At 38.9% G+C, this 27,716-nt stretch overlaps 2 protein-coding genes across 2 annotated transcripts; one reads left to right on the top strand and one right to left on the bottom strand.

Moving 5' to 3' along the window:
- The first annotated feature begins 2,248 nt into the window (after positions 1-2,248).
- LOC139940148 (uncharacterized) lies at positions 2,249-14,247 on the top strand. The gene is made up of 3 exons (XM_071936462.1): positions 2,249-2,888; positions 3,249-5,026; positions 11,766-14,247. Exons 1-3 carry the CDS (start codon positions 2,249-2,251, stop codon positions 14,103-14,105), a joined length of 4,758 nt encoding a protein of 1,585 aa, XP_071792563.1. The 3' UTR covers positions 14,106-14,247.
- A 2,401-nt stretch (positions 14,248-16,648) lies between these two features.
- Positions 16,649-27,675, bottom strand: LOC139954025 (arginase, hepatic-like). The gene is made up of 9 exons (XM_071953709.1): positions 27,503-27,675; positions 26,283-26,508; positions 25,939-26,011; positions 24,817-24,929; positions 22,453-22,778; positions 20,801-20,905; positions 19,973-20,049; positions 19,026-19,085; positions 16,649-18,598 (listed from the first exon to the last, which is right to left on the bottom strand). Exons 2-9 carry the CDS (start codon positions 26,481-26,483, stop codon positions 18,432-18,434), a joined length of 1,122 nt encoding a protein of 373 aa, XP_071809810.1. The 5' UTR covers positions 26,484-26,508; positions 27,503-27,675; the 3' UTR covers positions 16,649-18,431.
- Between the last annotated feature and the right edge of the window lie 41 nt (positions 27,676-27,716).

Below are 27,716 nucleotides of genomic sequence, written 5' to 3' on the forward strand. Positions count from 1 at the left end.
GTTTCCTTTAACTTGTTTTTTCCTCTGTTTTTATTTTAATTTTATATTTGTATACTTTTATTTAGGACAACAAGGAAAATACGATTGTTGTATGTAGCTTGTTCTGTTTTCCTCGACAACCAGACGCCCCGGTCTACGGGCTGGTTTCATAGGCCAATGAGACCCCGCCCACTATACTCTCAGAGCGGCGACGAGATCAGATACTGAAATGAGTTTGACGCCCATGCACTACATTTCAAATTAAAAAGTCTCCAATGTTCTAACAATTGAATGTGGAATAATACTCGTCACAATCGGAAAAGTATTTTTCCCAAAACGCAGTGATGCAGGACTGTCATTCAACACAAAAGAATGTATAACGGGATTTTTTTAGGCGTGGCGTGGTTTCTTATAGTTGCGGTATAGACGGAGAAATCTCCACTGATATAGGTGGCTCCCACCATCAAAACACATGCCATTATGGGTGCGTTCGTTTAGCTCCCCTGGGTCGACCCCAGTGCGTGGCGTTTTGTCTTTTACCAGGACGAACGTGGGTAATTATCTGCACACGTTCGTCCTGGGGAAAAAAGACCGCCACGGGGTCGACCCAGGAAAGCTAAACGAACGCATCCTATATATCATCAAAATATAGAGCATGCTAAATTGCGATCACCGATAGTTGTAAGAACCGATATTTTGTTTAATTAGAGCATGGAGGTAGAGGATGATCAGAAGGCAAGTTTTATCTCAGACAAAACAAATTGTAGATAGGCAGGTATGTGTAGGCCTAAGCGTAACATTCTGTATGTGTGTGCTGGGAGTGTTTAGAAGTATGTGGTGCGGCCTATAGACGATGTGACCCGTGACATCACATGTTTACAAAAGAGCCACAGAGCCTGGACTTCCTGCAGGCATGATTTGTACACGGTTCAATGGGAGAAAACATAAAATCTTAAAGTTTATGGAGATTGCAGTCTAATTCTTACCAACTTTTGATATGATGAAAGGGGGCACATCTCAAAACTTGTCCAGCTTTTACTTTCATAACTCTTTGTTTAACGTGGAAATTATGACACAAAATGTCAACTTTCCCATAGGACCAGTGTAGTACCATAGAGAAAGGACAGTGCCTGCCAGAATACTTAAGGAATGTACAAGGTCACACTTATTGTAAACAAGGGTTACGTGGTCTCCCGCATGGGATCCTTCCTTTTGTATATTATCACCCATAGCCACACTTGTTAAATCCCCCGCTATGAGATAATTTGTTTCGGTCGATACTTGCTGACCGTCAAGACTGCTGCGTGTCTTTTGTCTTAAGTCCAGTCCTCTGTTTGTGTCTGTTTTTTGTTTGTTTCAGTGTTTACTAATTATTCTTTGTAAACATGCATATGCATTGAGACCTGCTGTTATATTTTGTTCATTGGTGGCTCGACTCGACCACGGACCTCTACGGTTCACTTAACATTATTTATAATCTCAATGCATATGCATGTCATAAGGGACCATTGCCTACATACTTAGCTTGTTAAATGGATCCCTCTCGCAATGTCAATATTGTTATGCATCTATTTCTTCAAACCTATGTTGTGAAACGATTATTTTTCATTGTTGTAATAATTTCTTGTGACTGCTGTTTGATATTTTTTTTTGTCTTTTGATTCTGTGGAAATAAAATGAACCTTGAACCTTGAACCTTGAGGATACAAGCAAGACAAACTGAACACCGTATACTGTACATGTCTCTCATCTGTTGGCTGGGCCATGGCTGGTCGAAGTGTGCGAAGGACACTGGATGTATAGCCTCTCCATTCCAAATCCGAGTTGTGTCCACTCTGACACATTGCGGCAATCAATAACCAGTGCCGTTAATAATTTTAAAAAAATGGGTGTGAGTGTGGTTTAAGTTGCTCTATATACGAGAAGCGCCGAGTTTTTTGTGTTCTTCAATAATTATTATCAATATTGAAAACAAAACTCCTCGCTTCTCAGGGTAGCTTTGAAAATAAGTTATTCAACAGGAAACAAAATGCAAAATGAAACTTCCGTTTTTGGAGGGACTATGGACTCTCGGTTATGCTGTTCACCAACTATATATACAGTGTATCAGTTTTCTTTTGCCTGTGATCGGATAAGGAATTTAACACCTGATAGTTCGATGTTAAACTACATTAGCTGCACCCAAACCCGGATCCGCACAGTCATGATCAAATTCGGCGTTATGTTTGTGACTGTTTCAGTGCCACAGCTACCTCAAATTGAATTCAAGATGGCGGTTTCAACTGATATCTTTGTTGCAGCAGTAACGATGTACATATTGTCAGTCGTGCCTCCAGCATCGTGCACGTCAGTTTCTCCATCGATACCGTCTATGACCGTCAATAACCAAACTACTCCATGTAAACTGTACAACGTAACAATGTTTGATTGCAGTGCTCGCAATTTGTCGGCCACACCCATCGATATCCCTATAACGCTAACCCATCTCGACATCTCCATCAATCGGATATCAAACTTGACCGGTTTCAACTTCTTGTCAAGCCTGAAAACTTTAAACTGTTCAATCAACATTATTCAAGCAGTTGTCGGTAGCGACTTTCAAGGTTTGATTTCCCTGCAGATACTTGATTTGTCACAAAACAGTATCAGCTTTTTTGCCGACAACGCCTTCATCTGGCTTCAGAACTTGGTGCGACTTGATCTATCTTCCAACTACATTGTATCCATACCGACAGCGACATTCGAGGGTTTGGGTGAAATCCTCGAGCTCTCCCTGCGGCTGAATGATCTAACAGAGGTACCCTCAGACGCACTCGCCAACCTGAGAAAGATTGAGACATTGGATTTGTCGTTCAATCAAGTCAAACAATTCGAACTTGGGTTGGGATTCCAATCTTTGAGAAATCTCAAGCGACTTTTACTGTTCGGAATGAACATTGAATTCCTGGCCAACTCAACTCTGTCTGCACTGAGCTCGCTGCCTCTTGAGTACATTGACTTTTCGTTCAACGATCTCGTTTATATAGATACCGGTGCTTTCTACCCAGTGCAAAATATTAAAGGACTGAGCTTACGAGAAACTTCTTATCAAATTATTGATGTGTTGCCTTCTGGGCTATTTGAATTGGATCTATCTAGAGTAGACAGTGTTGTTTCCAATGGAGTTTTAACCGTACGGATTGCTGAAAGTCTATCGAGACATCTTCCAAAAGTAACATCAATCTCTTTCGCAGAGAACAAAATAAGATGGATTGAAGACTCCGCACTTGGTAAGTTGGTAACTCTTGAAAAACTTGACCTCAGTCTTAACCAGTTGAAGGCCTCCGGAATGACTAACGAGACATTTTCAGGTCTGCACAATCTGGAAGAACTTCACCTATCTGATAACCATTTAAACGAAGTTCCAAGAGATGCACTCACACCATTCAACGTGACTGGTTCCTTACGGCGGTTAAATTTGGCCGGTAACAGTTTGATCAGCTTAAATGCAGATGATTTTGCGTCTGTTCCCTTTTTGACAAGTCTGAATCTTGAAAGAAATGGCATATACAACTTAGATAACTGCTTGGATAATCTTCAGAATCTTAAGTTTTTGTACCTGGCTAACAATCAGTTTTACAGACTACCACCAGCAGAGGGCTGGGTAGCTCCACTACGGAGTCTTCGACTTCTTGATACGTCCCATAATCCGGGAGGAGAGTACCTCACAAACACACTCAGTACTTTAGCTCCTGCACTTGAAGAAATGTATGTTAGTAATATTCGTGACGATTTCGAACTCTCGATTCTTCTCAACTGTACTTTACTCATCACATTAGATGTGTCCCATAATGGACTCACAGACAATGATTTCTACACAAGAGGCTTGTATGGCTGGAGTGCGTTGAACCTGCCTAAACTTAAGACTTTAAATTTGGCGGGAAACGCAATGCAATCTCTGCGTGTGAATGTTTTTCAACGAACTCCTCGGCTTCGATGGATAAACTGCAGCAGAAACTCCATCGAGGATGTTGACGGCAAGACGTTTGAGAACACGACGGACATTAGGTTCATAGACCTCAGCGAGAATCAGCTCACAAACCTCTCCGCTCTCAGTCCATCACATCTTCCTAACTTACACTCGGCGATATTCTCCGGAAACAAAATATCGTTCGTTGACGTAGAGTTACTTAAGGAAAGCAGGCTTCCATCTCTTAGTTTCCTTGACTTGAGTCACAATCCATTCTCGTGTACATGCGATGTTCAGGATTTCAATCAGTGGATTATTGAAGATGTCAGAGTGTTCTTGCCGTCTCCATTTGAGTACAAATGCAATTCTCCAAGCAACCTGCAAGGGTACTTAATCACACAGCTAGTTTTTGATCAGTGCGTTTCGCATCTTGCTCTGTACCTTGGCGTGAGCTCGGCAGCAGCGCTCATCTGTATATTCACTGTGACCATCTTCTGCGTTCGGTATCATTGGCACTTGCGCTATAAATGGTTCTTACTGTTTCCCAGACGTCGTCTCATTAGAAGAGAAGTTCGCGAGGAGAACAGTACGGAAGAAAGCAGAGTCAATAATAACCCTCCCAAGTTTGATGCGTTTGTGTCGTACAATGACCACGATCAAGAGTGGGTGGTGAATCAATTGATTCCACGTCTTGAGGAGGATCCAAACGAGGGTGAGAGGTTTCGGTTGTGTGTGAGCGAGCGGGACATTGATGCTGGTGGCTCCAGAACGGATGCCGTCGTTGGTGCCATTCACGACAGTCGCAAGACTATTCTTGTCCTCTCCGACCACTTTATGGAGAGCGAGTGGTGCTACTACGAGATGCAGATGGCTCATCAAAGACTCTTCAACGAGGGGCAGGATGTACTTATTCTCATCCTTCTTAAAGATGTTTCAGACAGCAAGATGACATTGCTGCTGCGGCAAACCCTCTGCAGGAAGACCTACTTCAAGTGGCCACATGACAATCTCGGCCAACAGTTATTCTGGGACCGGCTTAAAGCAGAATTGAAAATGCGATCGATCGTTAATCGTCGTGTGGATACCCAAAGTTTATCTGCTTAAAACTCTATCGTTTCTTATATTATGTCTATGTCATGTAACCGCAACCAAAAACTTAGTTTGCTTTGATTTAGTGAACGGAAGAATTAGAAGACGATGCAACCATGAATATGCCCGTTTCAGAGTAGGAACATTTGGTTAAATGTCTGACAAAACATAAAACATGTGGGAGTCTCATTTATGTCTTGATTTCCGTTCAAGAGTAAAAACAAAACAAAAAACAACAACAACAATACTTGCCTCATCATTACTCTTTTGCCTGTTCCTGATTGTTTATAAACGAATGAATAATCTATTTATTCTTGCGATTAGTTTAACAGTTGTACTATATATGCTGATCGACACGTCGAAGTGAAACCAACGGTTATATTCAGAACCACTCCAACTCATTTTAGAGATTATCATTACATGGCCGTAAACATTTACTATATCACATTTCCACCATTCAAAGTTTCAAATCCTACTTAATTTTACTGTGCTATAAGAGAACACTGCAAACGGGATTTATGTAATGCTAAGTTGTGCTACATTTTGACCGAAAATGGCGTCCAGCTACCCAGTCAACTCTATGCCGCAGCTCACTCAATACACAGCTCTGTTTCACGATACAAAGAGTTAAGACTATAGTCTTAATTGTCTGGAGTTAAGACGAGTTACTCGTTAAGACGAGTTACTAACTCAAAAAGAGTCCCAGGACTAGTCCTATAAGTTAGGGCTTGTTTTGTGAAATCGACCCCGAATCCAGTAGGCATAATAATAGGCACTCTTTTTTAAAAACAAGACCACATGGCGTCGTAACAAGTTTAACATTAGTTTCCTCATTAATTATGACACACCAACTAAACAATGATATCACACTGAATGTAATAATAATGTGTATCTTCAAGAGAAGCAATAATGTACTTTTATTTCTACATTAACGTATACCATCTAGTATCGCTATTGCCCTTTTCAATACTGAATCATTGGCGTGCACTCTTTGTTACTTTGTAAATAAACACATATCAAAAGTACATAACGATAATCTGGTTACTTTATCAAATTAACAACTTGATAAATAATGTTTCAAAAACGTTGTTATTTTCTCTTTGGAATGCGAAATATTTTTATTCATTAAAGTATAATAGGCCTATGTTATATTTAGATAAAGAGGGTCCGGTATGTAGAGACCACAAGTAAACTTTTACCCGTATGCCTATCGTGCATTTCACAAAAACTTTGATCAGACTATAGTCAATTGGTTCAGAAAACAATTTGTACCAAAACAATTGTTTGTACTTTCGTTGTTGTTCTGTTTTATTTCTGTTATCGACAGTATTTCTCTTTGGTGCGTTTTCGGTCGTAACCAACAACTGCTTGGGTTTAAAGACAGTGGACACTATTGGTAATTGTCAAAGACCAGTCTTCTCACTTGGTGTATCTCAACGTATGCATAAAATAACAAACCTGTTCAAATTTGAGCTCAATCGGTCGTCGAATTTGCGAGATAAAAATGAAAGAAAAAACACTCCTTGTCACACGAAGTTGTGTGCGCTTTCTGATGCTTGATTTCGATACCTCAAATTCCTAACTTGAGGTCTCAAAATTAAATTCGTGGAAAATTACTTCTTTCTCAAAAACTACGTCACTTCAAAGTGAGCTGTTTGTCACAATGTTTTATACCATCAACCTCTCCCCATTACTCGTTACCAAGAAAGGTTGTATGATGATATTTATTTTGAGTAATTACCAATAGTGTCCACTGCCTTCAATTGTCCGTTGGCTAAACCACTTGACAATGATCGAAACAAGTGAACACGCACAATCTAGATAAAATGCATTCACCCCATTACATGAATAAACTTACTCTCGCAACCCTTTCAGTTTAATCAACATGCTTGTATTGTATCTATTAGTCATGAGAGAGTTTGAATTTCACTTATCAATATTTGTTACCTTAATCCGGGTTGCTGTACAAAAGGGCACTGTGGTAATCCATATTGAGAAAATAGATACAATTATGTACACTGATGCTAAACGGATTTTTTTTTATCATTCTGACCATGGAGGAAGAAATCTAAACCAAACATGAAAGTGCAACCAAAAACAAAACACATACTAAATACACAGGGTCGACTCTTTATTTGGTACCAACTCACTACACTCTTTTTCAGTTTGGAGCAATTAGTTAATGCAGTTCTAGGAACCTAGTTGGCATAAAACATGGCAATTATTATAAAGTATTATCTAAATAGACTTGCAAAAGTCGTCCATTGATTTGATTTATTTATTTTTGATGCAACTTTGTTATTTAAACTAACAAGTTATAAACCACAATTAAAATCAGTTACCCCTGTGGTTTATGACTCTTTAATAATGCGACTGCCTTGAGCAAGGCTAGCATTTCGCACGATACTTCAACAGCCTAGCTGGAGCCGGACTTGAATCCAGGACTCGAACCAGAAACAAAGCATAGGTTAGCAATAGCCCATATTATTGTATGTTCAGTGAGAGAATTTCAGTCAACATTCAGTATTTCAGAAAACTACAAAAATAAGTGTACATTTCTATGCTTAATTTGGGGAAAAAGAAAATGGTTTAAAATTGCAGTAAGTTAGCGACTACTAAAAAAGGAGACTACTGCTAAAAAAAATACAAGATGGAACTGAAGTTAAGATGTACCTTCTAAAAGATATTAATTTTATACAATCTTGTTTTGAAGATTCTGAAAAGTAATTTTTTTCAGGCAACTGAAAATATACTTGGACTCCGATTGTACATGTATATAATATTTGTGGTAAATAAAAACCGACTTTACTTTCCAATCCTTTGAATGCGATAATGCAGTGTTGTATGCAAACAGCAAAATAAAAATGTAAGAAGTAAAATTGAAGTTGTCTATGTTGTATATATGTTTAAAAGATAGTTCATCATAACTAGCGAACAATGTTTTCTAGAAATTTGTCAACAAAATAATGTATGTTTTATACCTCAATTTGGTGGATTTTTAATAAATATAAAGTACTCGCACTCGGAGATCTGAATGCCAAGTAGTCAGCTGTTGGACTTGGCACTTGGCTATAATACTTAGTACTTGAACACTTGTACTCATACTCAATGGCCCAAGTACTACTACTCAAGTACATCTCAATCACCTTAGTACTAGGCACTCGACAGTACTTGGTACTCAACTAATAAGTACTTGACTACACCACTGCTTTTATATATATATATATATATGTATATATAAGCAATTCATCAGGCTAACAAAAGCAATTGTGTATCATAAAAACTCTGTTATTCAGAGAACACCACACCCTAAAGGGAAGACAAAATAATGGTTGATCAAAATTTAACAACCATGATAAAAAAGATTTGCATCCAATTACATTTTCGGTCATTATAAAGCAGTTAACAGCAATTGCATGATTCGTTTGTCATATTAATAATTAAAAATAATACTCCTAATAATATATGGTTCTTATTTCCATAATATGGTAACTGTCCTAGTAGATGGATCAAGATGCCTTACAACATTATTATCCCTGTTCATACTTTGATAATTCCTCAATCTTTCTCAACTCTCTGGAGAGCGTATAACCTGAGGCTGCTTAAGTTATAGTGCTAAGCGGTTAACCAAATACAATACTGTCTCAGTCCTCTCAGGTTCCCAAATATACACCTGGGTTAAGAGAAGCAATTATGGTTCAGTGCAATTTGTGTGAGCGCAGCTTTGGTGCCAGTTTACAGACTTGCGTCAACTTTACTTCAACTATACCTTTAAAATCATTCAGCCTTCGTAACTTCATTAGCCGGGAGTAACACTGCTTGGCCCATATAATTTCTCTTATTACTTATGTTGGGCGGGTTTTTAGAGAGAAAGTAGGATGGGGGATGTTGTGAACTATAAAGGTTTTGGTGGAATTTGGTAGTTATCCGGTACGTAACCCATCCTTGTCTCACCAAGAGCAGCACAGATGATGTTGACTGCTGCCTTAGACGTCATTTCCTCCTCAGTCTGTGAGCCAAGCTCAGGGTTGACTTCCACCAGGTCGATCATGTTCACCAAGCCTGTCAGAAGACGTACACAGACAATTAGTTAACAAGTAATAAAACACAAGGGAAGCTGTGGTTGAACACAAAAAAATACTTGAAACTGCGACCTCCAGATTAACCTGCCAGCGCTATACCAACTGTGCTATCTAGCCATGTGTTTGTCAGTTTTAGCTCTGTAAATATTGATGTATTCTGGTTTATTTATGAAATTAACTGGCGGCCAAGCAGGCCGAAAAGCACATTTACAGGTCATAATCTTAAGACAAAATTTGAATTTATAAAAGTGAACCAATCATCATGGTAAGATTATCAACAAAATTGGTTGACTGTAAGAAAAGTGTCAAAGGGTTGTTTTCAATCTTGGCACAATCAACCTAAATAACAGTTGGTTTTGTAAATACTCAGTGTTACCATTCTATAACAAGCAACAAGTGGTCCTTACCTGTCGATCCCAGTTCCTCTGCAATGTACAATCCTTCCCGGTAGGTCAGACCACCAAAGCCTAAACAAAAAAGAAAAAGTAACAACAAATGTAGAGCTTTAGAGCGAACCATAGGACTGGGGGTCCTCTACATATACATCGCCACATTTCACAAATGATGCATGTCTCCTCCTATATACATGTAAAAGGTACCAACTTCTCAACTGAACAGCTAGTCCTTGCTAGTCCTTGGTAGGACCATGTAGGACCATGGTACTACTCTCTTGTTAAAATCCCAGCAAAAAGGTTTTTGGTTGCTTTGACAACATGCACAAAATAAATTGTTATCAATAGTGCTGAGACATACTGGTACACACAAATTTATGAATAATGGCGTGTAATGGTGTATCTGGTCCTGACACTTGTATCCTTAAAGGAAAGGTACACATTTGGTAATTACACAAAACAAATATTAAGTTAAAAACTGACTAGGTAACGAGCATTGGAGAGCTAGTAATATTATAAAACATTGTGAGAAACGGCTCCCTCTGAAGTAGCATAGATTTTGAGAAAGAGGTAATATCTCACTAATATAATAAAAGACTTCTAGCTAGAAGTCTTTTATTCCTATCTGAAAGCACACAAATTCGTCTGACAAGGGTGTTTTTTCTTCCGTCATTTTCTCGCAACTACGATGATCAAATGAGCTCAAATTTTCACAGGGTTGTTATTATATGCTTATGATGGGATACACCAAGTGAGAAGACTGGTCTATGACAAATAGTGTCCAGTGCCTTTAAGCTACGCTCTTCGGATGTGACGTAAAGCTGATGGTCCTATGTATTGTGTAATAATCCTACACAGGTCACAGGTCTACTATGTTGTAATCCCAAAGCAAGCTAGTTAAGAAACTGTCAGAAAACCCATACATAGATACTTACTTGGTGTTCCAGTGCTAGGGGCAACTTGTGGATCAAACGAGTCAATGTCAAAACTCAAATGCAGAGGTCGATTACCCCTAAAAATGAAAAGGATTTAAAATAAGCCTAAAAATTTGCATATTTGACTTCATATAAAAATGTCCAGGGCCCAATTTCATAAAGGCTATAAGCATAAAAATTTGATAAGCACAGAAAAAATCTTGCTTCACAGAAACTGGTTACCAGCTAACATTCCAAAAGGTTAACATTCTTGCAACGGGCGTCCCACTCATTTTCAGCTAAGCAGCATTTTCTGCTTGACAGCTTTATGGACCTGGGACCAGATTGATGTACGCCAAAATTAAATGTCTCTTCTTACTGCTGTTTTCTGCAGTTTGAAGATTATCATTCTGAGTTTAATTGGTGCTTTTGTGACAAAATGTCTGCACTAGCATTCACTGAGTCCTGGTTTACAGACAAAAGAAAGTAATTATAGAAAAAGTGAATCTTAAAATTAACTGATTATGCAGTCCATATTTGTACAAACTCTCAAGAGAAACAGCTTTGTCTGAAAAAACACCAAATTACTTTGCATACCACTCTTGATCAATTAACTCCACTAAGCAGGGGCTACAAAATATGTAAAGGCATTATTTGTTATTATTTATTTTATTTGCCAACTTTTCTGTTGGAAGAAATATGAAACAAATTTGATGAGACTTTGTTTTTTCATTAAAGCCATCCATTTGTTGACTTCCCACATACTGCCTCAGAGTAACGCCCACAATGTTGGAATCAAATTAATCATCTTGACCATCTTTACACTGAATTTTAAATGCATATTTGTCAGTTAAATTTAAAGGCATCCTAGTTAATCTTCATCTGACTCCAAATTCTCCTGCAGAATCTGTACTGTACTGTACATGTCTCTCATCTGTTGGCTGGGCCATGGCTGGGCGAAGTGTGCGAAGGACACTGGATGTATAGCCTCTCCATTCCAAATCCGAGTTGTGTCCACTCTGACACATTGCGGCAGTCAATAACCAGTGCCGTTAATAATTTAAAAAAAAATGGGTGTGAGTGTGGTTTAAGCTGCTCTATATACGAGAAGCGCTGAGTTTTTTGTGTTCTTCAATAATTATTATCAATATTGAAAACAAAACTCCTCGCTTCTCAGGGCAGCTTTGAAAATAAGTTATTCAACAGGAAACAAAATGCAAAATGAAACTTCCGTTTTTGGAGGGACTATGGACTCTCGGTTATGCTGTTCACCAACTATATATACAGTGTATCAGTTTTCTTTTTCCTGTGATCGGATAAGGAATTTAACACCTGATAGTTCGATGTTAAACTACATTAGCTGCACCCAAACCCGGACCTGCACAGTCATGATCAAATTCGGCGTTATGTTTGTGACTGTTTGAATGTGCCACAGCTACCTCAAATTGAATTCAAGATGGCGGTTTCAACTGATATCTTTGTTGCAGCAGTAACGATGTACATGTTGTCAGTCGTGACTCCAGCATCGTGCACGTCAGTTTCTCCATCGATACCGTCTATGACCGCCTATAACCAAACTACTCCATGTAAACTGTACAACGTAACAATGTTTGATTGCAGTGCTCGCAATTTGTCGGCCACACCCATCGATATCCCTATAACGCTAACCCATCTCGACATCTCCATCAATCGGATATCAAACTTGACCGGTTTCAACTTCTTGTCAAGCCTGAAAACTTTAAACTGTTCAATCAACATTATTCAAGCAGTTGTCGGTAGCGCCTTTCAAGGTTTGGTATCCCTGCAGATACTTGATTTGTCACAAAACAGTATCAGCGTTCTTGCCGACAACGCCTTCATCTGGCTTCAGAACTTGGTGCGACTTGATCTATCTTCCAATTACATTGTATCCATACCGACAGCGACATTCGAGGGTTTGGGTGAAATCCTCGAGCTCTCCCTGTGGCTGAATGATCTAAAAGAGGTACCCTCAGACGCACTTGCCAACCTGAGAAAGATTGAGACATTGGATTTGTCGTTCAATCAAGTCAAACAATTCGAACTTGGGTTGGGATTCCAATCTTTGAGAAATCTCAAGCGACTTTTACTGTTCGGAATGAACATTGAATTCCTTGCCAACTCAACTCTGTCTGCATTGAGCTCGCTGCCTCTTGAGTATATTGACTTTTCGTTAAACGTTCTCGTTTATATAGATACCGGTGCTTTCTACCCAGTGCAAAATATTAAAGGACTGAGCTTACGAGAAACTTCTTATCAAATTATTGATGCGTTGCCTTCTGGGCTATTTGAATTGGATCTATCTAGAGTAGACAGTGTTGTTTCCAATGGAGTTTTAACCGTACGGATTGCTGAAAGTCTATCGAGACATCTTCCAAAAGTAACATCAATCTCTTTCGCAGAGAACAAAATAAGATGGATTGAAGACTCCGCACTTGGTAAGTTGGTAACTCTTGAAAAACTTGACCTCAGTCTTAACCAGTTGAAGGCCTCCGGAATGACTAACGAGACATTTTCAGGTCTGCACAATCTGGAAGAACTTCACCTATCTGATAACCATTTAAACGAAGTTCCAAGAGATGCACTCACACCATTCAACGTTACTGGCTTCTTACGGCGGCTTAATTTGGCCGGTAACAGTTTGATCAGCTTAAATGCAGATGATTTTGCGTCTGTTCCCTTATTGACAAGTCTGAATCTTGAAAGAAATGGCATATACAACTTAGATAACTGCTTGGATAATCTTCAGAATCTTAAGTTTTTGTACCTGGCTAACAATCAGTTTTACAGACTACCCCCAGCAGAGGGCTGGGTAGCTCCACTACGGAGTCTTCGACTTCTGGATATGTCCCATAATCCGGGAGGAGAGTACCTCACAAACACACTCAGTACTTTAGCTCCTGCACTTGAAGAAATGTATGTTAGTAATATTCGTGACGATTTCGAACTCTCGGTTCTTCTCAACTGTACTTCACTCATCACATTAGATGTGTCCCATAATGGACTCACAGACAATGATTTCTACACAAGAGGCTTGTATGGCTGGAGTGCGTTGAACCTGCCTAAACTTAAGACTTTAAATTTGGCGGGAAACGCAATGCAATCTCTGCGTGTGAATGTTTTTCAACGAACTCCTCGGCTTCGATGGATAAACTGCAGCAGAAACTCCATCGAGGATGTTGACGGCAAGACGTTTAAGAACACGACGGACATTAGGTTCATAGACCTCAGCGAGAATCAGCTCACAAACCTCTCCGCTCTCAGTCCATCACATCTTCCTAACTTACACTCGGCGATATTCTCCGGAAACAAAATATCGTTCGTTGACGTAGAGTTACTTAAGGAAAGCAGGCTTCCATCTCTTAGTTTCCTTGACTTGAGTCACAATCCATTCTCGTGTACATGCGATGTTCGGGATTTCAATCAGTGGATCATTGAAGATGTCAGAGTGTTCTTGCCGTCTCCATTTGAGTACAAATGCAATTCTCCAAGCAACCTGCAAGGGTACTTAATCACACAGCTAGTTTTTGATCAGTGCGTTTCGCATCTTGCTCTGTACCTTGTCGTGAGCTCGGCAGCAGCGCTCATCTGTATATTCACTGTGACCATCTTCTGCGTTCGGTATCATTGGCACTTGCGCTATAAATGGTTCTATACTGTTTCCCAGACGTCGTCTCATTAGAAGAGAAGTTCGCGAGGAGAACAGTACGGAAGAAGGCAGAGTCAATAATAACCCTCCCAAGTTTGATGCGTTTGTGTCGTACAATGACCACGATCAAGAGTGGGTGGTGAATCAATTGATTCCACGTCTTGAGGAGGATCCAAACGAGGGTGAGAGGTTTCGGTTGTGTGTGAGCGAGCGGGACATTGATGCTGGTGGCTCCAGAACGGATGCCGTCGTTGGTGCCATTCACGACAGTCGCAAGACTATTCTTGTCCTCTCCGACCACTTTATGGAGAGCGAGTGGTGCTACTACGAGATGCAGATGGCTCATCAAAGACTCTTCAACGAGGGGCAGGATGTACTTATTCTCATCCTTCTTAAAGATGTTTCGGACAGCAAGATGACATTGCTGCTGCGGCAAACCCTCTGCAGGAAGACCTACTTCAAGTGGCCACATGACAATCTCGGCCAACAGTTATTCTGGGACAGGCTTAAAGCAGAATTGAAAATGCGATCGATCGTTAATCGTCGTGTGGATACCCAAAGTTTATCTGCTTAAAACTCTATCGTTTCTTATATTATGTCTATGTCATGTAACCGCAACCAAAAACTTAGTTTGCTTTGATTTAGTGAAAGGAAGAATTAGAAGACGATGCAACCATGAATATGCCCGTTTCAGAGTAGGAACATTTTGTTAAATATCTGACAAAACATAAAACATGTGGGAGTCTCATTTATGTCTTGATTTCCGTTCCAGAGTAAAAAAAAAAAAAAAAAAAAAAAAAAAAAAAAGCCCAACAACAACAATGCCTCATCATTATTCTTTTGCCTGTTCCTGATTGTTTATAAACGATTATAGTTTAACAGTTGCTGATCGACACGTCGAAGTGAAACCAACTCTATGCCGCAGCTCACCACACAGCTCCGTTTCACGATACGCAGACTTAAGACTATAGTCTTGTCTGGAGTTAAGACGAGTTACTCGTCCTTAATTGGACTAGCATTAAGTTTGTACTAACTCAAAAAGAGTCCCAGGACTAGTCCTAATTTAGGGCCTGTTTGGTGAAATCGACCCCGAATCCAATAGGCCTATATATAGGCACTCTTAAAAAAAACAAAGACCACATGGCGTTGTAACAAAGTTAACATTAGTTTCCTCATTAATATGACAAACCAGCTAAACAGTGACATAACACTGAATGTAATAATAATGTGAATCTTCAAGAGAAGCAATGATGTGCTTTTATTTCTAAATTAATGTATAAAAATACCATCTAGTATCACTATTCCCCTTGTCAATACCGAATCATTGGCCCTCTTTGTTACTTTGTAGATAAACACATATCAAAAGTACATAACTATAATCCGGTTACTTAACAACTTGATAAATAGTGTTTCAAACAAACGTTATTTTCTCTTTGGAACGCGAAACATTTTTATTCATTAAAGTAGAATACTAATAGGCCTATGTTCTATTTAGATAAAGAGTCCGGTATGTTGAGACCAAAGATTATAGAGCGCCACAAGGCGCAAGATGCGGAACTCGGGCTGAAATGTGAAATCCCATGGCACTGGACGCCATTTCGGCAAGTAACTCTTTTGATACAACAATAGATCAGTGCAGACAATGACCATTCCTATCAATGGGAAACAAAACATTTACTTGCTGAAATGGCGCCCATGCGTATTTCACGTTCCAACAATAGATAAAGCTTCAGTTCCTCATCTTGCGCCTTGCGGCGCTCTATAGTCTTTGGTTGAGACCACAAGTAAACTTTTACCCGGAGGCCTAAACCGTGTCTATTTTACAAAACTTTGATCGAACTATAATATTGGTTCAGAAAACAATTTGTACCAAAACAATTGTTTGTACTTTTCGTTTTTGTTCTGTTTTATTTCTGTTATCGACAGTCTTGGGTGCGTTTTCGGTCGTAACCAACAACTGTTTGGGTTTAAAGACAGTGGACACTATTGGTAATTGTCAAAGACCAGTCTTCTCACTAGGTGTATCTCAACGAATGCATAAAATAACAAACCTGTTAAAATTTGAGCTCAATCGGTCGTCGAATTTGCGAGATAAAAATGAAAAAAAAAACACCCTTGTCACACGAAGTTGTGTGCGCTTTCTGATGATTGATGTCGAGACCTCAAATTCTAAACTTGAGGTCTCAAAATCAAGTTCGTGGAAAATTACTTCTTTCTCGAAAACTACGTCACTTCAAAGTGGCTAAACCACTTGACAATGATCGAAACGAAGTGAACACGCACAATCTAGATAAAATGCATTCACACCATTACATGAATAAACTTACTCTCGCAACCCTTTTAGTTTAATCAACATGCTTGTATTGTATCTATTAGTCATGAGAGAGTTTGAATTTCACCTATCAATATTTGTTACCTTAATCCGGGTTGCTGTACAAAAGGGCACTGTAGTAATCCATATTGAGAAAATAGATACGATTATGTACACTGATGCTAAACGTTTTTTTTTTAAATCATTCTGACCATGGAGGAAGAAATCTAAACCAAACATGAAAGTGCAACCAAAACAAAACACATACTAAATACACAGGGTCGACTCTTTATTTGGTACTAACTCACTACACTCTTTTTCAGTTTGGAGCAATTAAATAATGCAGTTCTAGGAACCTAGTTGGCATAAAAAATGGCAATTATTATAATCTAAATAGACTTGCAAAAGTCGTCCATTCATTTGATTTATTTATTTTTGATGCAACTTTGTTATTTAAACTAACAAGTTATAAACCACAATTAAAATCAGTTACCCCTGTGGTTTATGACTCTTTAATAATGCGACTGCCTTGAGCAAGGCTAGCATTTCGCACGATACTTCAACAGCCTAGCTGGAGCCGGACTTGAATCCAGGACTCGAACCAGAAACAAAGCATAGGTTAGCAATAGCCCAAATTATTGTATGTTCAGTGAGAGAATTTCAGTCAACATTCAGTATTTCAGAAAACTACAAAAATAAGTGTACATTTCTATGCTTAATTTGGGAAAAAAGAAAATGGTTTAAAATTGCAGTAAGTTAGCGACTACTAAAAAAGGAGACTACTGCTTAAAAAAAATACAAGATGGAACTGAAGTTAAGATGTACCTTCTAAAAGATATTAATTTTATACAATCTTGTTTTGAAGATTCTGAAAAGTAATTTTTTTCAGGCAACTGAAAATATACTTGGACTCCGATTGTACATGTATATAATATTTGTGGTAAATAAAAACCGACTTTACTTTCCAATTCCTTTGAATGCGAGAATGCAGTGTTGTATGCAAACAGCAAAATAAAAATGTAAGAAGTAAAATTGAAGTTGTCTATGTTGTATTTATGTTTAAAAGATAGTTCATCATAACTAGCGAACATTGTTTTCCAGAAATTTGTCAACAAAATAATGTATGTTTTATACCTCAATTTGGTGGATTTTTAATAAATATAAAGTACTCGCACTCCGAGATCTGAATGCTAAGTAGTCAGCTGTTGGACTTGGCACTCGGCTATAATACTTAGTACTTGAACACTTGTACTCATACTCAATGGCCCAAGTACTACTACTCAAGTACATCTCAATCACCTTAGTACTAGGCACTCGACAGTACTTGGTACTCAACTAATAAGTACTTGACTACACCACTGCTTTTTTATATATATATATATATGTATATATAAGCAATTCATCAGGCTAACAAAAGCAATTGTGTATCATAAAAACTCTGTTATTCAGAGAACACCACACCCTAAAGGGAAGACAAAATAATGGTTGATCAAAATTTAACAACCATGATAAAAAAGATGTGCATCCAATTACTTCTTCGGTCATTATAAAGCAGTTAACAGCAATTGCATGATTCGTTTGTCATATTAATAATTAAAAATAATACTCCTAATAATAAATGGTTCTTATTTCCATAATATGGTAACTGTCCTAGTAGATGGATCAAGATGCCTTACAACATTATTATCCCTGTTCATACTTTGATAATTCCTCAATCTTTCTCAACTCTCTGGAGAGCGTATAACCTGAGGCTGCTTAAGTTATAGTGCTAAGCGGTTAACCAAATACAATACTGTCTCAGTCCTCTCAGGTTCCCAAATATACACCTGGGTTAAGAGAAGCAAATATGGTTCAGTGCAATTTGTGTGAGCGCTGCTTTGGTGCCAGTGTACAGACTTGCGTCAATTTTACTTCAACTATCCCTTTAAAATCATTCAGCCTTCGTAACTTCATTAGCCGGGAGTAACACTGCTTGGCCCATATAATTTCTCTTATTACTTATGTTGGGTGGGTTTTTCGAGAGAAAGTAGGATGGGGGATGTTGTGAACTATAAAGGTTTTGGTGGGATTTGGTAGTTATCCGGTACGTAGCCCATCCTTGTCTCACCAAGAGCAGCACAGATGATGTTGACTGCTGCCTTAGACGTCATTTCCTCCTCAGTCTGTGAGCCAAGCTCAGGGTTGACTTCCACCAGGTCGATCATGTTCACCAAGCCTGTCAGAAGACGTACACAGACAATTAGTTAACAAGTAATAAAACACAAGGGAAGCTGTGGTTGAACACAAAAAAATACTTGAAACTGCGACCTCCAGATCAACCTGCCAGCGCTATACCAACTGTGCTATCTAGCCATGTGTTTGTCAGTTTTAGCTCTGTAAATATTGATGTATTCTGGTTTATTTATGAAATTAACTGGCGGCCAAGCAGGCCGAAAAGCACATTTACAGGTCATAATCTTAAGACAAAATTTGAATTTATAAAAGTGAACCAATCATCATGGTAAGATTATCAACAAAATTGGTTGACTGTAAGAAAAGTGTCAAAGATTTGTTTTCAATCTTGGCACAATCAACCTAAATAACAGTTGGTTTTGTAAATACTCATCGTTACCATTCTATAACAAGCAACAAGTGGTCCTTACCTGTCGATCCCAGTTCCTCTGCAATGTACAATCCTTCCCGGTAGGTCAGACCACCAAAGCCTAAACAAAAAAGAAAAAGTAACAACAAATGTAGAGCTTTAGAGCAAACCATAGGACTGGGGGTCCTCTACATATACATCGCCACATTTCACAAATGATGCATGTCTCCTCCTATATACATGTAAAAGGTACCAACTTCTCAACTGAACAGCTAGTCCTTGCTAGTCCTTGGTAGGACCATGTAGGACCATGGTACTACTCTCTTGTTAAAATCCCAGCAAAAAGGTTTTTGGTTGCTTTGACAACATGCACAAAATAAATTGTTATCAATAGTGCTGAGACATACTGGTACACACAAATTTATGAATAATGGCGTGTAATGGTGTATCTGGTCCTGACACTTGTATCCTTAAAGGAAAGGTACACATTTGGTAATTACTCAAATCAAATATTAAGTTAAAAACTGACTAGGTAACGAGCATTGGAGAGCTAGTAATAGTATAAAACATTGTGAGAAACGGCTCCCTCTGAAGTAGCATAGATTTTGAGAAAGAGGTAATATCTCACTAAAATAATAAAAGACTTCTAGCCAGAAGCCTTTTATTCCTATCTAAAAGCACACAAATTTGTCCAACAAGGGTGTTTTTTCTTTCATCGTTTTCTCGCAACTTTGATGACCAATTGAGCTCAAATTTTCACAGGCTTGTTATTTTATGCTTATGATGGGATACACCAAGTGAGAAGACTGGTCTTTGACAATTACCAAGCGTGTTCAGTGCCTTTAAGCAACGCACTGAACCCTTAATGCTACGCTCTTCGGATGTGACGTAAAGCCGATGGTCCTATGTATTGTGTAATAATCCTACACAGGTCACAGGTCTACTATGTTGTAATCCCAAAGCAAGCTAGTTAAGAAACTGTCAGAAAACCCATACATAGATACTTACTTGGTGTTCCAGTGCTAGGGGCAACTTGTGGATCAAAAGAGTCAATGTCAAAACTCAAATGCAGAGGTCGATTACCCCTATAAACAAAAAGTATTTAAAATAAGTTTTAAAAAGTTCATATTTGACTTCATATAACAGTGTCCAAGGCCCAATTTCATAATGCTTGTAAGCATAACAATTTGCTAAGCACAGAAAAATCTTGCTTCACAGAAACTGGTTACCAGCTAACATTCCTAAAGGCTAACATTCTTGCAATGGGTGTCTCTTTTTTTTTGCTAAGCAGTATTTTCTGCTTAATAGCTTTAAGAACCTGGGACCAGATTGGTGTGCGCCAAAATTTATCGTCTCTTCTTACTGCTTTTTTTCTGCAGTTTGAAGATTATAATTCCGAGGTTTACTGGTGCTTTTGTGACGAACTGTCTGCACTAGCATTTGAAGTCCATATTTGTACCAACTCTCAAGAGAAACAGCTTTGTCTGAAAAAAAACCAACCAATTACTTTGCATACCACTCTAAGCAGGGGCTACAAAATATGTAAAGGCATTATTTGTTATTATTATTATTTCTAAATATATTGATTTTATTTGCCAACTTTTCTGTTGGAAGAAATATGAAACAAATTTGATGAGACTTTGTTTTTTCATTAAAGCCATCCATTTGTTGACTTCCCACATACTGCCTCAGAGTAACGCCCACAATGTTGGAATCAAATTAATCATCTTGACCATCTTTACACTGAATTTTAAATGCATATTTGTCAGTTAAATTTAAAGGCATCCTAGTTAATCTAAACTTCATCTGACTCCAAATTCTCCTGCAGAATCTTACTTTGGGTTGATTCTGTCCAACGCTCGACTCAGTGTTTCGGCCACACCGATCTTCTCCACGTCGTGCATAGTGAAACAGGTTATTCCTTTCTGTTTCAATATGTGACTGAAAGTAGAATCAAATTAGAAATGAAAGTGTAACAAACACAGTAAATAGAGTTTTGTGATTAATTATGATTAATACCTGCACTAGCATTGAAAACAAAAAGTAAACTAATTTTCTTTACAAAAGCAACACATGTTGACTGGTAATATCAGGTACCTAGTATACGTCTATTCCCCCAAGGAAATTTGAGTGACTATAAGAGGGACCTATTTCCCCGAGGCTATAAGGCTGAGGGAAATAGGCCCTCGCATGCCCCAGGGGGAATAGACAATAGTAACCGAATTATGCCAGTCAATATGTGTTTTATAACACACCTCGGTCTTAAATGTGAAATAAGAACAGGAATCTGCAAAAGAAAGGAAGTTTTGTAGTTGCTGTTGTCGGTTCAAGTCAAGAGAGGGCGCTGTAACTAGGCACTATTCTCAAAGACTAGTGCCCGCTATAAATGGAAATACCGGGGATAAAGAATATTACTTTTGGTTTTGCCCATATACATACAGACTAGTATAGTGCCCGCCCAGGTACTATTTCCGCAGAGCAGGCGCGCGCGATCACTAGACTATATTAGTTCATCCCACGTGACCATGTTTCAGCCAACCAGAATACAGAACAAGCAGGAGGTGGGTTATAAATGGAAATATCGGGATAAAGAATATTACTTTTGGTTTTACCCATATACATACAGAGTAAAAGTGTTTTATCTAACTATCCCTTGATATGCAAGAAAACACAAACCTTTAGGAATGGATGGTCACTACACACTACAGCATTATATACAACTCTGGATTTTAGAGTACTGTTGTGATTTTACACTTATGGGATTGTGATGCACACATGCATAAAGGTAATCCATCGTTTGGTAATGACCCCTGGAAAAATATTGGGTAATTTGAATCCGAAAACTTACTTGTTATAAAGATGGTCATGGTAGTAAGCATACTGTGAAATTATTTTGACTGAAATGCCCCCATGTATTAGAAACCAATACAAATATTTGAATTTGACAAACGACTAAAGCCCGGTTCATACTTCCTGTGAATGCAATGCGATACGAATGTTGACGTCACAAATTCGCAACGAAATTCGCACTGAGTTGAGTTGGTTGAGTTGTGCTCAACTCAGTGCGAATATCGCAGCGAAAGAGGGGTTATGACGTCAAATTCACTTCAAATTCGCATCGCATTCGCAGGAAGTATGAACTGGGCTTAATGCATAAATCGTTTCTCAGATTTCTGAGGGTTGGTTTTCGTTAACAAATGCTGCGGCTGGATTCGTCATGGATGGACTTGATGTTCAGATGAAAATAGCAAAATACCATTTACTGTTTTCTCAGCAAGTAGACACTGTATTCAACTGAAACCATTGTGACTTTCATTCACTCTTTCTTTATAATGTTGCCTATAAATAATCATATCGTTGACAAAAACCAAGAATGACCCTACCTGTTAATGTGGTCACTAGACTAACTAGGAATTGTCTCCCTTTGATATGCTGCTTTCACTCGGTCAAATCAAACTCTTTACAAAACTGCTCACTATTTCACTTACCTTTCACACTTGTCCACATCTCTTAAGCCAATGTATGCAATGTCATTGACCGACAGGCATGGCTTGACCCACTCAAAGCCAGGTATATGTGGTATGTATTCTTTCAGTTCATGTACGAGAAATGATAGCACCATCCCGTGGAGATTCCCAGAGGGCGAGCAATGGGGAACGTTAATGTCCGCGTGAGCATCCACCCACACCACGCACATATCAGGCTCTGCTTGGCAGTGACCGTGGAGGGAGCCTATGGTCAGACTGTGGTCGCCGCCCAGGGCCACGACCGCCTCGTCGTGTTCCGTCACTATGCTGCACACGGTCTGTGAAAGCTATGGTGATGATCCGTGCAAAAAAAAAAACATCAACAAAATTGTATCAGTAGTATAACTCATTCAGTGCATACATTAAGGAAAAAATCTTCATTTATGAAGTGCACGATTTAATTTCTTATTTAACACACAGTTTTGGGGATTTACCAACAAACAAATTTAACCCAGAGTTAACCCAACGGTTCTTTTCAGAACCACCCCAACTCATTTAGAGATTGTTATTACATGGTGTTACCGCAAACTCTTCTATATAAATTTAACCCATTTGTTTTCAACAAACAAATTTAACCCATTTGTTTTTACAATTAATATTTGGCTCTGCTTACTGCCAAATTTGGCGCTTTCGATCACCATTCTCCACTTAAGTGCAAGCGCTAAGTTTCTGCACTAGCTGTGTAATCATAGAATGCCTAGTAATATTGAGTATGCACACGCACCCGCCAAAATTCCCTGCTTACCCGTGGAATGCGCTAAACGTTAGCACGGAACTCCCTGCTTCCGTAAGTGCCGATTCTTTGCTTACGGTAAGCAGAGCCATGAAATTGGGCCCTGATCACTGCCTCAGGCCAACTACCTATCTCACTCAGCAGTCTACCATTTGGAACAGTTTGTGCTAACACAACATTGAGATAGTTGAGCCATTGACCTCTCAGGCTTAAAGGATTTGTTTTGGACCATCGGTAATGGATTCAGATGCACAGACACTCTTGTTAACATACAATTGCAATTTTATAGTGTAAAGCAACAATAGGCAGACTCTGGAGAACTGTAGGGCTTGAGTTTTTGATTTGTGGGGTTTTTGGGGAGTTTTTTTGCAGGGTTTGGGGGACACAGGAAATTCACAAGATCCCAAAGCTTGGAACTCAATCTGTATTGGGCCAAAACTGTTTTTACAAGACCAGCTGCAAAAACCTTTGTAGACAGTTTAACATTTCAGCTGTTTTAGTCTGCACAAGCACTGAGAGAAAGTGTATCTCGTTTGATGGGTAATGTATCTTCTCTGGAGTTTTACTGTGAATAACATTAAGTTAAAACAAAAAAATGATGCATTGCTTAGTAAACACATTTATTGTTCAAGTTACAGCACAAGACTGCAATTGTTCGGGCACTGTTAAGTGGCTGAACTCTAACAACACTGGTCTCAGGCAGGCAGATTCCAGTGTATAAAACTTCAGCAAATAAAAGAATTATTGTTTGGAGGAGATTCCCTTGAAGTTCAAACCATAATCCAGGTCAGAGAGTGTGTGCTAAGGGGCATGTTTTTGCAACCCTGGCCATAAACAAGTTTCTGTATTCATAGATAAAAACCTTTTTCTGAGAACTATGCAATAAACAGGTTGGTAAACAGACACACTTCTTGACGTAAGTAAATCTTGTAAAACATAAATGTTCTCAAAATGTACAGCCTTTTTTTCAAGTATTGGAACTTAGTCTTTGTAATTTTATCACTACTATTGGCATTGGGCTTAAAACTAACACTGGACCAAAGGCCGAAGCCTGTGATTTTAGCCTCGGGCCAGTAAACTCACAATGGGAGAAGCCAGGTGGTCTTGTGTTTTTCAAATGAATGAATTACCTCATTGTGTAATATCTTGGTGGAAAAAAGTGGACTGTAAATGTGACAGTTATCTTTTGATTCTCTGTCAAGAGTATCGAAGTACACTAACACATAAACACATTGAAATAGATCTTCTCAGAGCGTTTGCTCAACTCATTTTGATTGTTTTGTAAAAGAAATTCTGGTCCAGTAAACATTTGGAGATACTAACGCTGCAGTCTTGTAGATTCTCCCCCCCCCCTGAATATGCTTCAAGGTTTTTCATTGTTAAAAGAAATTCCATTGCCATTTTTGATAGCTTGTGTAAGACGCCATCTTGAAACCAAGTCCAACCGAGCCAACAACTGTTGCGTTGGAGCAGTTGCATCAGCACAACGAAACCAAAGATGAGAAAATGATCTTAGATTGAAAACTGTTCTACCAAGTGAGCCTAATGAACTTTCCTTCACTGCCTCTACTACCCCTTTGATCTAAAGTTACCTTCTGTAATGCTTGGCCGAGAGTTCGTGAGTTTTTCACATATCCTCCTGGCTGTGTCGTGTCTTGACTAAATTTCTCATATTTCAAATCACCACGGTCTTTCACTGTCAACCCTGAAAAAGAAAATGTTTTTTTAACGGAAAAAAAAACAATAAATAAACTAGACATTAGGTGGTCGGCTGTCGTTTGGTCAGTGTTTTAAAGTGATGTGAAGAGTGTTGTTTTAACAACAAATAGCTAATCCAAAATCAAAGAAATCCAAAAGAAAGTGTATTCTTGATGTGTTATATGGTAAAGCATCAAAAGGTGTACATTTCAGCCTAAATGAGATTAAAACAACGCCTTTTCAAAGCATTTTGCAGGCATTTCTGGTTAGACAGGGCAAAAGGTCAAGAAAAGGTCACCAACATATCCAGTTTTGTACGTAAAGCCCTTTCATATGATGTATAGATTGTCAAACCTTGACCAAATTAATCAAATAATTGACAAGGACTTTGATATTTTAGAGGGCTGGAATATGCCCCTCAAAAATAACAAGCAACCAAACCACAAACCTATCGCTACCCGATAAGCACACCAATACTGCTGAACAAAAACAAGCAGTTAAAACTAATTTGTTCATGCAAGGGTTTCTCCACCCAATACCTGTGTGCACCTCGCACCTCTATGAACTTGACCTCTTGGACCTTGTTGTATTTGCTTGTTGTGTTTTTACATCGCTTTTATTTCTGTACAGATACCAACCTACACAATCCTTTGCTCCACCAACACTGGGCTCTTGCACATCCCACGTTACATTAATTCCATGAACACAACGTTCTTGAGGACATTGATCCTTTTCTGTTTCAGGTCCACACAATTGCAACTCCCTCCCACCTAGCCTTCAGCAGGAAAGCTCCCTCCACCAACTTCAAATCACAACTAAAAATAAAAATTCTTGTTGTCAACGCTTAACTCTGTTTGGATAACTCTACTTTGCATCTTTTTGATTTTTGCCAAGACTGTACTGTAGTTACAACATCATTTTCTCATAACCCGCGCCAGGAGTTTCAAGTTGACAGATATGGCCATTATTATAATAGGTAAATGTTGACATCGAATTGAAGTCTGATTATTACTTACCCATTTCTTTCAACCTTGATATAAGTCCAGCCTCCCTGATGACGTCAGGGCCGTACATTACACCCATGTTAGGCTGACATAGAATATAAAAAAAGGGAAATTACAAATTCAGTAACATTAACTGATGAGAAAAAGGTGTAATTACAGTAATTACAGTAATTACAGTAAGTAATTATACAGGATTTGATCACAATATTAAACAAGGGTGTGGACCTTATGGTTATATGGTTTCTGACTGACACCACCGATATTGACTTATATAGGGATAGTTTAAGTGTACCATGGTGCAGATATTCCAAGAAGTTGCTAAAACACTTAAATTTGTTTTCTTTCTTTACACCTACCTGTCCCTCATGAATGGGCACACCTATCACCCCAATGTTTTGCCTTGTCACATAAGCACTGGAGCGTGACGACGAATGGATTAAACTTGCGCAGTTCCCTGGGCATTTCTTATGGACGTTTGTGGCCCTCAATATGGGTTTATGCTGCACCGACGTAAGACATGATCTGATTGCTCGGGCCAGCACTGCTATGGAAGCCATATTATCGGTTCTGTCTTGCTAATCCCTGAAAATCAAATGAGAAAACAGACACTATAAACTGTGAGTGAGTAAAAAATGTAACAAATCTTTCATAGCCCCCCCCCCCCCCCCACTATAAAGGCTGGTTTATTGTCGGTCGTGCAACACAAAAACTGCATCAAGATTTCCATTGCCCGACCATCGCGCGACTCGTGCGACCGACTTCAAACCGGCCTTAATAATAAAAGCATGTTGCACAATTCTTGTAATCGGCAAAGATCCTATGAAAACATCTCACCAACTTTTTGTATTGTAAGGCTCCCGTGGGAGCCTTTACTCTAAGGAAGGTAGAAGTACACAGAGTACATACATAGTTGCGATAATGTAACCCTCCTCCCGTTATCGCAACTAGGTTATTTTTATACAGTCTTTAAAAAGATGGTAAATCACAAATCCCCCACCGCCCAGGCTGTTTTTTTTTTTTTTTTTTTCAAAACCAGCCAATGAAAAAGAATTATTCTTAAGACTTACTTCATTCATTTCAATCTACATTCATAATCATATTCTTACCTTCCACTTTTTACAAAGTTATACTTATAGCACAGGCAGCCGGCCTGGGAATGGGGATTGTTCAAGAACGAAGTACCTCCCACGAAGTGTACAATTACAAATATAGCGTTCAATTTACTTCAAAAGGAAAAGTTTCCGTATGGCGCCACCACTTTTTCATTAAAAATAAAATAATATTGTATCTAATTTACCTGATTGATATATCCCTTTTTGTAAAAATGAGTGAAAAAGTGGTGGCGCCATACGGAAAGTTATCCCTTCAAAACCCTGCTTTTCAGCTGATTGCATTTTGGTGTGAGGTGTGGTGTCTATGTGTCCGGACCTCCACTCTATCATTTTTCCCATTGGTCTTGTTGACCAATAACGGGCGAAGATGTGGTCGAGCCCCCACCCAGCCTTCCCCTACCTAAGCCTAACTAATCATTATCATGCTAATCACTGGACTTTGGTTTTTGGTTAAAATCACCTACCTGTCACCTTAGCACACCTCCTGCACAGTTCGTCGTTATCAACAACTGCAGATGACATGAATCATAAGACTAGAAACGTGCTAACTCAATCATTCAAAAAGAAGATAACTTTTTTACCCTTGCACGGCATAAAATGGACCACCAAACACTTATGTAGATGGCGCGCGCATCGGACCACCTTTTGCAAGATTTTTGTATACCCGCCAGCGGGAGA

This window comes from Asterias amurensis, chromosome 1 (assembly GCF_032118995.1).
Source record: "Asterias amurensis chromosome 1, ASM3211899v1".
In the NCBI taxonomy this organism is placed as follows: domain Eukaryota; kingdom Metazoa; phylum Echinodermata; class Asteroidea; order Forcipulatida; family Asteriidae; genus Asterias; species Asterias amurensis.